The sequence below is a fragment of the Acipenser ruthenus genome, chromosome 30 (genome assembly GCF_902713425.1).
Source record: "Acipenser ruthenus chromosome 30, fAciRut3.2 maternal haplotype, whole genome shotgun sequence".
NCBI classification, from domain to species: domain Eukaryota; kingdom Metazoa; phylum Chordata; class Actinopteri; order Acipenseriformes; family Acipenseridae; genus Acipenser; species Acipenser ruthenus.
In genome coordinates this window covers 3,515,647-3,530,353 of record NC_081218.1, presented here as the reverse complement: position 1 = coordinate 3,530,353, position 14,707 = coordinate 3,515,647, and the positions used below count along the sequence as shown (strand labels likewise).

Sequence of the window (14,707 nt, the reverse complement as noted above, 5' to 3'; positions counted from 1 at the left end):
TGTGTGTTTCAGATCCCGAGTGTCTGTGTGTTTCAGATCCCGAGTGTCTGTGTGTTTCAGATCCCGAGTGTCTGTGTGTTTCAGATCCCGAGTGTCTGTGTGTTTCAGATCCGGAGTGTCTGTGTGTTTCAGATCCCGAGTGTCTGTGTGTTTCAGATCCCGAGTGTCTGTGTGTTTCAGATCCGGAGTGTCTGTGTGTTTCAGATCCGCAGTGTCTGTGTGTTTCAGATCCGCAATGTCTGTGTGTTTCAGATCCGCAGTGTCTGTGTGTTTCAGATCCGCAGTGTCTGTGTGTTTCACATCCTGAGTGTCTGTGTGTTTCAGATTCGTAGTGTCTGTGTGTTTCACATCCACAGTGTCTGTGTGTTTCAGATCCGCAGTGTCTGTGTGTTTCAGATCCCGAGTGTCTGTGTGTTTCAGATCCCGAGTGTCTGTGTGTTTCAGATCCCGAGTGTCTGTGTGTTTCCTGATCCCGAGTGTCTGTGTGTTTCAGATCCGCAGTGTCTGTGTGTTTCAGATCCGCAGTGTCTGTGTGTTTCAGATCTGCAATGTCTCTGTGTTTCAGATCCACAGTGTCTGTGTGTTTCAGATCTGGAGATCTGGAGTGTCAGTGTGTTTCACATCCAGAGTGTCTGTGTGTTTCAGATCCGCAGTGTCTGTGTGTTTCAGATCCGGAGTGTCTGTGTGTTTCAGATCCGCAGTGTCTGTGTGTTTCAGATCTGGAGATCTGGAGTGTCTGTGTGTTTCAGATCCTGAGTGTCTGTGTGTTTCACATCCTGAGTGTCTGTGTGTTTCACATCCTGAGTGTCTGTGTGTTTCAGATCCGCAGTGTCTGTGTGTTTCACATCCCGAGTGTCTGTGTGTTTCAGATCCCGAGTGTCTGTGTGTTTCAGATCCGGAGTGTCTGTGTGTTTCAGATCCGCAGTGTCTGTGTGTTTCAGATCCGCAATGTCTGTGTGTTTCAGATCCACAGTGTCTGTGTGTTTCAGATCCCGAGTGTCTGTGTGTTTCAGATCCGCAGTGTCTGTGTGTTTCACATCCTGAGTGTCTGTGTGTTTCAGATCCGCAGTGTCTGTGTGTTTCAGATCCGCAGTGTCTGTGTGTTTCAGATCCGCAGTGTCTGTGTGTTTCAGATCCGCAATGTCTCTGTGTTTCAGATCCACAGTGTCTGTGTGTTTCAGATCTGGAGATCTGGAGTGTCAGTGTGTTTCACATCCAGAGTGTCTGTGTGTTTCAGATCCGCAGTGTCTGTGTGTTTCAGATCTGGAGATCTGGAGTGTCTGTGTGTTTCAGATCCTGAGTGTCTGTGTGTTTCACATCCTGAGTGTCTGTGTGTTTCAGATCCCGAGTGTCTGTGTGTTTCAGATCCCGAGTGTCTGTGTGTTTCAGATCCCGAGTGTCTGTGTGTTTCAGATCCCGAGTGTCTGTGTGTTTCAGATCCGGAGTGTCTGTGTGTTTCAGATCCCGAGTGTCTGTGTGTTTCAGATCCCGAGTGTCTGTGTGTTTCAGATCCGGAGTGTCTGTGTGTTTCAGATCCGCAGTGTCTGTGTGTTTCAGATCCGCAATGTCTGTGTGTTTCAGATCCGCAGTGTCTGTGTGTTTCAGATCCCGAGTGTCTGTGTGTTTCAGATCCGCAGTGTCTGTGTGTTTCAGATCCACAGTGTCTGTGTGTTTCAGATCCGGAGATCCGGAGTGTCTGTGTGTTTCAGATCCACAGTGTCTGTGTGTTTCAGATCCCGAGTGTCTGTGTGTTTCAGATCCCGAGTGTCTGTGTGCTTGTCCATTTTCAAAGCTGGAAGCAAAAGCTGTTATGTATTGATAGTGCAGGTACAGTCTGTCTCACTCCCAGGCATTGCGAGTGGAGCTGGTAAAGTCTCGAAAATCAAATCACATACGTCAGCCTATCGTTCGGAAATGAAAACAGAATCAGCAACTTTTCGAACCCAAGTCTGAAATTGCATCCCTCCAACAGAGAACGAGGACTGAAATTACTTCGCGACAGAATCTGGTCAAGGGATTGCTGGAAAGGGAAAGAAAACAAACATGCGAGGGAGCCAGAGGTCTCCCGCCTGACTCTGAGAGAACCACCTCCTTTTAAGGTTTCAAGGACTACGTTCAGGCGTGTCTCCCCTATTCTTCTTTGTCGTAGGCTATATAGATTCAGTTCTTTCAGCCTTTCTTCGTAGCTCAGTCCTTTAACCTCTGGGATTTTACTTAACACAAATTTAAAGTATGAGAAGTGAGGATATTTTTTTATTATTCAAAGCATTGTAAATCAGACTTAATAAAACCACATTCATTGAGTAACTCCAGTAAAATGTTACATGAGCATTATAGTAATACAAGTAATCTTTTAGTAATTTAGAAAAATGTCTTGAAGTCTTTATCAATGTCTTTACATAGCAATTTACAAATCGTTTTTTATAAATAGCATGAAATACTAGAAATTACTTAATTGCCTAATTTACAGTATTGGGAAATGACTACTAATATAATTGGTAAATTTAAGTAGTTTGTAGTTTTTAAAAATATATTTATTTAAAATTGGTTGGCAGTATCGCTAATTCCTGATAGGTGGCGCCATTGCATCAATTATCTTCCATACTTTGTAGTTATAAAGGTTTTTTACATCTATCAGAGAGGCAGAGTGTGTGAATGAGCTTTCTGCTGCAGATCATGCCCAGGCTGCGCTCTCATCAATCTCAGACTATATTAGGTCCTCCTGCAGTTCAGCAGGATCCTTTTAAGAAATCTCTCTGTGCAGCCCCAGCGGTAAATGACAATGGAATCCTTATTTTCTGCATCTGTGCTCTGTGAGATCCCAGACACATGTTAACCCGCAGACTGCCTGTTTGATGTGCTTTTTCTTGACTGGAATGGATAACAGATATACTTCAAGTCTGTATTGTGAAGCGTTCTGGGTACCTTAGAACGAAAAGTGTTCTAAGAGAGTAAACTTGTTTGTATTTCTGTCCCTTTGATCCAGGGTGTTGCACTGTAGATGCATTTACATCTCTCGATTAAACACAATTACACAAGGGCCCCACCTTTTCTTTTGGACATTGTGCATTAAAATTCCTATGGATTTCAATAGATTTTCATAGTATTGCATATGAGTCACATGTGAATCACAACTGTTTTGTCATAGGTGCTATCTATGGCTTTCCTTTCACACAGCCCAGCGTGACACTGGCACTAAATTACTGTAACTCAATATTTTATCTCAGTGTTCTGTTTCCTTTCTCCCTTTTGGGATTACTAGTAAGGAATTGTATGCTAAGAATCTTTTTCATATGCCACCACTTCTTTGAGATTGTGTAGTTGCTACAAATAGGTTCCAATGAGGATGCTACTGTCAAATCATCATTTCTTAATGGTTAAACCTGCTATTTATACTTAGCATAGAGGAGCAGTCAGTGATGTTTCAAGGTCTCCAGGATGTTAATCACCCAGATGGGTAGAAAGAGTAAGATAGGTTGTAGCCTTCCCCCTAGAATGTAAAGAAACATTCATTTGTGTGTATTGAGTTTTATTCAGATTTTATGATCGAAGTGGTTTTGCAGTAACAATTTTGGTCTTAACAAAAGTGTCTCACGAATACACAAATAAATCCCCCAAAATAATGGAATTTTTAAAATAAAATGTTCAAACAAAAAGAAAACAGCACTGATTCGAGTTTGATATTTCACATTGCCTGTACTGCCCTGCTCTACTCCAGGGCAAGTAGGAAACACCACATGCTGTTGAGGCACTTAGTAAAAGCTGGCATGACTGCACAGCTATACTGTGCAATGGGAGTCTGCAGATGGAGGTTAAGCACTGAATCAAGGGAATTGTAAATACTGATACATTTGGGAACATGCATTTTATTTAATGCTATCACAGTTCAGCTGTGTGATATTTTTTAAAATAACAGCTGCTGCACTGGCTGAAGAAATTGGCTCCACAAGGAAACAACAAAACAATTGATCCCATGTTACTGCCCCTGGCAGGAGGTCAGGGCTGCACACTGAGGGGCTGTGCGTTGGTGCTGGTTCATTTGTGCTTTGTCCTGCTGATTAGACTGTATTTAGAGTATGTGTGTGTGTGTGTGTGTGTGTGTGTGAGAGAGAGAGAGATGTCAGCAGGAAACAAGATGAAGTGTATTTTAGGCTGTGAACTAGGGCTGGGCTTCTGAGAGTTAACCCAGGCAGTATTCGCTGTTGGCAGAAGTTTGTGTCAGACCTTCAAATGTTTTCAGATGAGCTGTTTCACTGGGATTAACAGCCTTGACACACCAGGAGCAAGGGAGAGGCGAAGGGAGTAACAGGACTGACACACCAGGAACAGGGAGCAAGGGAGAAGTCAAGGAAAATTGATCATTTATAAATGCACAGGATGAACAGAAACTAGCCGAAACAGTGGGGGAAGAGGGAAACAGAACAGGATCAGAGGGGAACTTCAGAGATAAGGGGATTGAGCAAAGGAGAAAGACAAAAAAAGCTGGGAATAGAGTGCAGCAGAAGAGCTAGGAGAGGCGAGCTTGCAAGAGGGAGTGTGGGGAAATACAAGAGAGAGAACTCCAAAGCCACAAAACAGACGTTAAAAAGGAAGGAACAAGTCACTAATTTGAAGGCCAGCATTTACTTCCTAGTGACTGGGAGGGTAGACCCCCCCACCTGGGGCTAGCAGCCAGTGAGCATGGGCCACTCTGAGCCATTTCTCTGAAGAGCACCACGATGTCAGGGGGGTCCCGTCTGAAGCGGCTGGAGGAGGGGGTGCTGCAGGACGGCAGTCCAGTCAGTCTGCAGACACTGCTGGACCTGCTGGTGTGTGTCTTTGAAGAGCTCCGGATCTCTCCGTTTGCACAGGAGAGTCATGTCGCAAGCTTCCTGCAGTGGGGTCAGTAATGATTTTTGTTACTATTAAACAGCTGAACTTGTTATTGTGGTTGCACATTAAAGAGTTAAAAAACTGTGCATGTCTAGTATAAAAACTCACTGTTACTTCGGGGAATGGTTTGTGTTATCTGAGATTATGATAAACTCATGAACTTGTGTTATATAGAGTAAGGTCTTTCACCAATTTCATTACTATGGTTCTCTAGATGTATGCATCCACTGTTTTGTTATTGTAGTTTCATACTTGATGCATCTTTGTATGTTGATGTGCTGCAGCAATAGCCAGTAGTGATACTGATGTTGCAGAGATCATCTCTGGTTATTAGAGCCCCCCCGCACATGCAGATGCTGTCATGAGGAAGGTAACAACATTCCACTTACCTGCATGAAAAGCGGTCATGTTGACCTCAAACTTATACAGCCCACAAGAACCAATCCACTAAATCTGTTCAGACTATTACAATTAAACCGAGGGCATGCAAGTGCAAGCGATAGTAAAGTCAGGGGTTTATTTGAAAAAGACATGCATTACCAGACTTATCAAAAAGTTGCACATTTTTTTTCTTAAAGGCAAAATGTTAGTGTTGGAGTTTTTGTTTTTTTTCTACAGACTAATTTGACACAACTTTATGCATTTATCTTGAAATGCATTTACCCCCCAGTCTGCATAAGTATATGATAACATTTAGTCAGGCTGGGATATTGCTTTTGTAGTGTAATGATTGAGGTCAGTTTAGGTTATATAAATACTTGTGCTAATCCGGGGCCAATAAAAAACCCACAAATGTGACATACTGTATTATTTTTAGCAACGCTTATATTTATACTAAAACACTGTATTATTAATAGTATTATTATTAATACGGTATTGTTAATAGTAATGTATATTGAAGTATAGACTTAGGACAGAGGGAAGGAGACACTTCTTCACACAGAGAGTGGTGAGGGTGTGGAAAGGGTTATCTAGTCATGTTGTGGAGGCAGAATCAAAGAATCAATGGGATCCTTTAAGACCAGACTTGACAATGCTTATGTAAGTTTGTAGATTTAGTGTTTAGGGTTTTAGGAACCCTGCAAAAGGTCCTCCATGTGGAGGCAACGCCTGTTCCACTATAATGAACATGGCAGGTGAAAGGCAGGGGCAGAGGTCACCCCTGTGTGTGTCTCTTGTGAAGAACCCCTGTCACTGTGACTCAGTCATGCCATGCTTTAGCACGTGCTCCAATGAGTGACAGCGTGCCGACACAAAGGCTGTCCTTCATTAAACAGGATGATCCTACAATAAGAGCATCTCAACAGCTGCTATTCCACAACCGATTCCTAACGCACGCTGTGTGGCCTTTAGGTTCAAAACAGGTCATGCGATGCCAGCGTGCTTTTAGTAATTCTGTAAGCCCATTCCCAAACACTGGGTCATATTAAACATTCACTCCAGTTTTTATATAATATAAGAGCGTAGTCCCACTACTGCAGCATCTTGTGTATTTGCATCGTTTTCTGTTGTAGTCATCACAACCTGGTGACTTTTTAAAATTCAGACGTGTAGAGCACCTCTGTGGCCTCACAGGAGCTCTCAGAATCATGTCTAACTTCCTGCTGCACCGGAGTGGAGTATATATATAAACTTTAGTTTATGATACACTTATTAGCCTGTGCTAACTTTCATTAGAATTTGACAAGGGTTGGCTAGATGCATTTTAAACATAGACATAGGAAGGCAGTCAAACTGACAGACAGACAACCCCCGAGATGATGAGACTATCAATAACTGAGGTCCTTAGCAAGATCCACCACAATCAGGCAAGCTGTTCCTGAGATAATGTGTTTGTTAAAATGTAAGTGTCACACAGACTTACTGTTCATCTTCCATATATCCTCAGATTATGACGCACTCAATATCTTGTGCTAAAGAAGTTATTATTTATTATTTGTTTATTTAGCAGACGCCTTTATCCAAGGCAACTTACAGAGACTAGGGTGTGTGAACTATGCATCAGCTGCAGAGTCGCTTACAACTACGTCTCGCCCGAAAGACAGAGCACAAGGAGGTTAAGTGACTTGCTCAGGGTCACATAATGAGTCAGTGGCTGAGGTGGGATTTGAACCGGGGACCTCCGGGTTACAAGCCCTTTTCTTTAACCACTGGACCACACAACCTCCTAAGTTCTTTAAGAAGTTTCATCTCAGCTGGACTAGCAGTAGAGACAGTATATGCCTCCACTATAAACCCCTGTGGAGGTAGCCATCCTTGGTGGAGGTTAATAAGATTTGGTAGTGATGAAAATTATTTAGAGGTTTGGGAGTATATTATTTTGTTTCAGTGCAATTATGGATCTCAATTCATTTATGAACTATCTATGAACGTACTTCACAAAATTGAACAAAGAACCAGTGAAAGAAAAGGGAAGTTAGGTATTCCCTAGCTCTAGGGTGTGTGATATACAGTATTTAAAAAAGAGGAAGTTATACATTGCCAACAAATAGGAAGTAAACTAATCATATATCACAATAATAAATACGTGCCTGTACTGGTTGAATCTGGTGAGAACAGGTTGATTTGGTTTTAAATTGGCGAGAACTGAGTTTTAGTTGAAGGATTGACTGGTTTGGAACTGGAAGCACTGGTATTAGATTAAGAACAGATACAGGCACTAACATTACATTTGGCAGGCTCTAATGTTTGCAAGTACTCCTTTAAAGCATAACTGTTTAGAACTGGTCCCAAATATCAAGGATGCATTCCATCACTAAGGATTGCTAGGAAATATTCTCGGCTGAAATATTTTCTATACAAGGCTTCACTGCAAAGAGAACTGAAAATAATTTGTGATTCTAAAAGTTTTTTTTTATTATTTTTGTCTAAATATTTAGTCTGCATGTGACCGCTTTCATTCTAAAATTATATTCAATGTTACATAATTCCAGATGCTAAAAACATGCGTTGGGTTTTAAATAAAACAGCGACTCTTGCCAAGTTAGAAATAGTGGAGAAAGAGGTGGAAATAAGACTCATGTAACACAGATGTGTAAGAGCTTGAGCACCTGTGCTTGTAACCTGGCACTGACTTCTAACTGAAAGGGTGCCATTAATCTTTTCTGAACAGATCTAGACACTAACGTCACATGCATACAGCATTGTGATGTCTAGAGAAACAGGCAGTCAATAAGTGGGTTAAATCTTGTTTTTTGTTTCTTGAAGAATATATATATAGTGCTTCCTCTTTATTTTGCTATTTGACAGTGTGTTTTACTGTAAAATATAGCACATATACAGGATCCTGGTAGAGATTGATACAAACTAGGGAATGCAATTGGTTTGTAGCAATATTATTTTTCTCCATGTTTTTATGTTTAATTACCCCTTTTGACACACAGATTACTTGAACCCAAAGTAGTACCTTCACCCTAAACCACAGTACCCTCCATGGCCACTGGGGGCCCGTGAAGCCAGGACAGTAGCTAAGGGGCAGCATTTATTATTATTATTATTATTATTATTATTATTATTATTATTATTATTATTATTATTATTATTATTTAGATTTAAATCCCTCCTGGATGTTTGGTTTTTAATTTCACTTCTGATACATTTTATTTATTATTAGACATTTTAAAACATGCAAAAATGCAACAAAAAAGCAGTAATATCTGATTAAAACTTTTCACGTTTACAAAAACAGAACAGTTAGTTAGCTGTGAAAATGTTTTTATAAAAAAGTTCAAAGCAAACAAATCCTGATGCGAGGCTCTCTGAGCAAAAATCCAGGCTTTGGGCCCCTGCAGAGACAGTAGGCAGGAGTCTTAATGGAAAAGTTTGTGGAGCTGCGATATGTTACACCCTCAGAATGTGCCACTTTAATTCTAAACAAATATCAATGAACTCTGCAGTTCATCAGGGAGGGTCAGTGCCCACTTTACATGTGCCAGCCTCTGCCGAGTGAGGTTTTATATCTGCTTCATGTACTTACTGTACATGACACTGGTATTCTACTCTGACTGTTAATCAGAGAGTTTCAGTACTTTCCTTTCATAGGTACAGCTGTGGCCAAAAGTTTTGTATCACCTAGAATTTTAGGATTGAGATATCAAAAAATCAAAAAGATATTTTATTAACATCATGTAATCAAAGAAACTACAACATGATCTCGCAAAAGTCTACCGGAAGCCATAATAGTAGCACAGTAGTATTTCATGTTAGATTTTGAAATGTCACATTTTTCAATTTTTGTCAGATTTTTGTGAAGTACAGTACTGTGCAGAAGTTTTAGGCAGGTGTGAAAAAATGCTGTAAAGTAAGAATGCTTTGAAAAATAGACATGTTAATAGTTTATATTTATCAATTAACAAAATGCAAAGTGAGTGAACAGAAGAAAAATCTACATCAAATCAATATTTGGTGTGACCACCCTTTGCCTTCAAAACAGCATCAATTCTTCTAGGTACACTTGCACACAGTTTTTGAAGGAACTCGGCAGGTAGGTTGGCCCAAACATCTTGGAGAACTAACCACAGTTCTTCTGTGGATTTAGGCAGCCTCAGTTGCTTCTCTCTCTTCTTGTAATCCCAGACAGACTCGATGATGTTGAGATCAGGGCTCTGTGGGGGCCATACCATCACTTCCAGGACTCCTTGTTCTTCTTTACGCTGAAGATAGTTCTTAATGACTTTCGCTGTATGTTTGGGGTCGTTGTCATGCTGCAGAATAAATCTGGGGCCAATCAGATGCCTCCCTGATGGTATTGCATGATGGATAAGTATCTGCCTGTACTTCTCAGCATTGAGAAGACCATTAATTCTGACCAAATCCCCAACTCCATTTGCAGAAATGCAGCCCCAAACTTGCAAGGAACCTCCACCATGCTTCACTGTTGCCTGCAGACACTCATTCGTGTACCGCTTTCCAGCCCTTCGGCGAACAAACTGCCTTCTGCTACAGCCAAATATTTCAAATTTTGACTCATCAGTCCAGAGCACCTGCTGTCATTTTTCTGCACCCCAGTTCCTGTGTTTTCGTGCATAGTTGAGTCGCTTGGCCTTGTTTCCACGTCGGAGGTATGGCTTTTTGGCCGCAAGTCTTCCATGAAGGCCACTTCTGACCAGACTTCTCCGGACAGTAGATGGGTGTACCAGGGTCCCACTGTTTTCTGCCAGTTCTGAGCTGATGGCAATGCTGGATATCTTCCGATTGCGAAGGGAAGTAAGCATGATGTGTCTTTCATCTGCTGCAGTAAGTTTCCTTGGCCGACCACTGCGTCTACGGTCCTCAACGTTGCCCGTTTCTTTGTGCTTCTTCAAAAGAGCTTGGACAGCACATCTGGAAACCCCTGTCTGCCTTGAAAGTTCTGCCTGGGAGAGACCTTGCAGTATAACTACCTTGTGTCTTGTTGCTGTGCTCAGTCTTGCCATGGTGTATGACTTTTGACAGTAAACTGTCTTCAGCAACCTCACCTTGTTAGCTGAGTTTGGCTGTTCCTCACCCAGTTTTATTCCTCCTACACAGCTGTTTCTGTCTCAGTTAATGATTGTGTTTCAACCTACATATTGAATTGATGATCATTAGCACCTGTTTGGTATAATTGTTTAATCATACACCTGACTATATGCCTACAAAATTCCTGACTTTGTGCAAGTGTACCTAGAAGAATTGATGTTGTTTTGAAGGCAAAGGGTGGTCACACCAAATATGGATTTGATTTAGATTTTTCTTCTGTTCACTCACTGCATTTAGTTAATTGATAAATATAATCTATTAACATGTCTATTTTTGAAAGCATTCTTACTTTACAGCATTTTTTCACACCTGCCTAAAACTTTTGCACAGTACTGTATATGGAAAACTACAAAGCAGTGTGTAATTAAATATGTTAACGTAACATTCTTCAGCAGGGTTCATTAGACTTTTTGAAGCAAAATTATTTAATTTGATATGGTGATGCAAAACTTTTCGCCATATCTGTATTAATCATATCCCTGTACTGTGGAGAGAGCCAGTATTATAGATTAAGACTGATACAGACGAGCTGGTAAGCTGAACAACTACCATTAATTTCTCTCGAACCTTCCACGCTCATGCTCAGTAGTATTAACAATACCATTGCCAGTAGATGGCAGTATACAAGTAACATTTCCTCCCTGCTTATTATGGTTGTACAGTAACCAAACAAAATGAACATTTCGATAACTAGAGATAGGCGGTAGACTGCCCCAAATCCTCGAGCTAGCCAGGGGATTATTCCACACCTTACTTTAGGCTTGCATACGATCCTAATAAGCAACATAAACATTCTTCCTGTCCTTTATTTTATTTTAAATGTCCAGGCGGTAAGGAGGTTTTTCCCTCCGAGCTGGGTAACGATTTGTAACAACAGGAGCAGGTGGCGTCCCTGCAGCTGGCACATCCTATTGATTAATGAAGGTTGCTAACACAGCCTCATCTAGACTGGGTGGAGTTGTCATGATGATGGCGATGGTGCACAGGTGTTGATGTTGGAGTCAGTAAAGACTTTCTGGTCCTGACTCACCATTTCTATCACTTATAAAGCGATCTAGTAACTGGTGAGCATGACGTTGCCAGACAACATCAGATCCAACGTCCCCTGCATACAAGACTGGTCCTGTTTTACCAGTTACCACTCCAGGCCTCCACATCTCTCCTTTCTGGTATTCACGAGCTAGCACGGCTTATCCAGCATGAAACTGTCTGTCTGATTGCCTACAGGACACCTGTGACTCCTGATTCTGCATGACCTGAGGAGACATGTCAGGTTTCAGCAGATCCAGTCGTGTGCGAATCTTGAACTTGAAGAGCAACATTGCAGGAGACTCATTACTTGTTGCATGAGGAGTGTTTAGGTAGACCTGCAGAACATTGTCCAGCTTCTGATGGATGGTGGTGCTTCCTTTTGTTGACTTCTGTGCTTGTTTCATTGTTTGGACAAACCATTCAGCCAGTCCATTGGTTTCTGGATGATATGGTGCAGACCGAATGTTTATCCCACTGTTGGCTTTCAAGAATGTTTTAGAATCGCTTGAAACAAATTGAGGACCATTGTCAACACATTGTTCAGGTATGCTATATTAACTGAATAAGCCTCGTAGCACCTGAATGCTCTTGTTTGCCGTGGTAGATTCCATTACATGTACCCCTGGCTCTTTTCGGTGTGAATCGACCACTAACAGGTCCATGTGTCCATCAAAAGGTCCTGCAAAAATTTACAAGGATACGTACCCATGGATTTCTTGGCCACATCCAGGGATGAAGCAGTGTTCTGTACATGCTTCAGCCTTCTGCTGAATTTGCAGATTGATTCCTGGTCACCAGATATAGCTTCATGCTTGTGCCTTCATTCATATCATACCAGATCGTCCTTCATGATGCAGATCCAGGACCCGGCTCACAAGCTTTGACCGTATTATTACACAAATCCCTTATTTACTGATAACTCTTTTGGGCATAGAATGGTGCTAGCACACTATTTGCAATTGGTATTGCTTTCTAAGCCTCCATTTAAGATGATCAAGAACTTGAAGCAGTAAGTTGCCCTGGTTTCTTTTCTTACCTCTGCAGACTTCACAGGCAACAGCCCCACTCATCAGCCTGCTCACTGTGTCACCTCCAGCGGCAGTCTTGAGAGCCTCTCTGCATTGCCATGGTTAACAGCTTGCTTGTATTCAATGTTGTATTTATCCGCGGAATACAAGAGAGCCCAACATTGCATCCTGGCTGCTGCTAACGGTGGAATAACATTCTTAGAACCCAATAGAGTGACGCATCACAAGCCAGCTTGATTGGCAGGTTTGGGTTACAGTGGGTTAACACATCAACTGCTGCAAGCTGCTCTGTCTAAATGCTCTGTCACAGTCCAGATCCGTGACTTGCCCTCACACAGCATTTCTTTCAGCAGGTTCTGAAGCTGGAGCATCAATGATAGCTGACATGTTTCCTGGTGACTTGTGTCGACCCACAGGATCAATCATGTGTTCCAGGCACTCCAATGACCTTGAAGAATGGTCCTTTTGAAACCAGGCCATGCCCTTCCAGACTGTGCATCTAGGTTTGTGAGGTGTTCAGCATCATCTCTGCCTGTTACTAGGGAACCCTAGACAGGCCTTGTAGCAAAACAGTCCTATTTGTGTTGTGATAGTTAGATACACCTCAAGCAAGCGTCTCAACCACTATGCAAAAGAGCCAGGCTCGTCTGCAGTTGTGATTTATATGGAGATCAGTTTTATTTCATCAGGGTACTAGGTAACATATTTGTCCACTTCACGTAGTTTCTAGTTTTTTGAAGTTACAAATTATTCATTTAACTTAATAAATAAAATCATGTCACCTTTAGAGCAGTAAAGGTTATCAAGACATCATTTCCATATTTGTTACTCATTTGATAGAAACCCAGCATTCCTGATGGTTGTATAATAATCCAAATGATAGATTTGGAAGTCTACACTATAGATATGTAGAAATGTAGCAGAATGTGGATTTACACTGCCTTGATTTGATATACCTTAAAGAACACGATGCTGTTAAAGCAGAGCAGAACCATTTCAAACAAACATCAGCTGGCTGGCAGGCTGCCCACACTCGCCCTGAACTCTCCTCCCTAATCCCAGTCCTTATGTGGGCAAGCTCCTCTCTGCGAGTCTGCACAGTCTCAGCCAGCCTCCCCGGGAACAGGCTTTGTTTTATAAGGGGCTGAGATGGAGGAGTCTCACTGCTCCATAAAAGGGACACTGCCGAGAACTCAAACAAAGCTTTTCTGTCTCGTCTCTGGCTTCCTGGCACCAGGGGAAGGGCCAGTCTAAACACGGCGCTCTGAGAGCTGACTGCTTATTTTTTTTATCCATTTCTGTGATGAATACTTTGCCTGCTGGGTACAAACAGCCCAGGAATCTGAGATGGTCTGTATATGTATTGTGTAGCAGTCCTGGGAGGGTAGCCTCTATACAACTTCATGGCTTATTTTTTTAATTCAATTCACACACTCGTTTCTGGTCTGGTCCATGGTGGAATCCCTGGCCAGCTGGAGGGGTTTGTTGGACTTTTGTCCAGGGACCCTTGCTGGTTTGCTTTGTTTTATCACGTTGTTTCTCGTGGAGAGTTTAGGACCGAATTGGGCAATGACGTAGGTCGTCAGAGGGGTGGAAATGGGCATATATAAATAGCCAAGCGGGTGACATAGAACTGAAGGGGATCTGCCTGTGAAGACGTTCAACGGTGGTGGCGAGAGCTTTTGATTGATCTGGAGCTCCGTTCTGTGGCCCGCTCAGAAGATAGTGTAGGGAAGGCTTGTGCTCCAGTGTTGTATCTCCTGGAGGAATAACCTAATAAAGTACATCCGGTACCTAATGTCTCCTACCGTGTTCTTTCCCTACCAGCACCCTACAATGGCAAAGCTTGAAGGCGGGGGACTAACTGTGTTGGAGACTGTACAAATGCTTCCCATCATTAAAATAATCCCAGCTGCAGCAGAAAGATTTGTAGAGTTATGACTTTTTTTTGCTGTTGCTTGTTTCCGGACAGACGACTAGGTCACAATGGCATTCTGTTAGCTGTAGAACATAGGTCTCAAATGTTCAGCTTTTGAAATAAACATTATGTTATATCAAACACAGATGTTCCTTTGACATCATGATATCTGGTATTGAATAAAGTTCTTAGTTTCCATACCTTACTCTCAGGAAACATGTTACATTCCAAGCTATTCCATTTCAGCAGTGTCTTCTGGGTCAAAGAATGTTACTGGCTAAAAGCAAGTCAATCAATAGTGGAAGCAGCTGATTGGTTAATGGCAGGACAAAATGTTCATTTCTGCAACAAACATCTA

At 42.0% G+C, this 14,707-nt stretch overlaps 1 protein-coding gene across 1 annotated transcript in view; it reads left to right on the top strand.

Annotated features, from left to right (window-relative positions):
• The first annotated feature begins 4,118 nt into the window (after nucleotides 1-4,118).
• The window catches only part of LOC117397352 (myotonin-protein kinase-like), a 48,487-nt gene continuing 37,898 nt past the window's right edge, over nucleotides 4,119-14,707 (top strand). Inside the window, exon 1 of the mRNA XM_034911118.2 lies at nucleotides 4,119-4,881. Within this exon, the coding sequence (XP_034767009.2) occupies nucleotides 4,719-4,881 (163 nt within the window). The 5' untranslated portion in view covers nucleotides 4,119-4,718. The remainder of the gene's footprint in view (nucleotides 4,882-14,707) is intronic.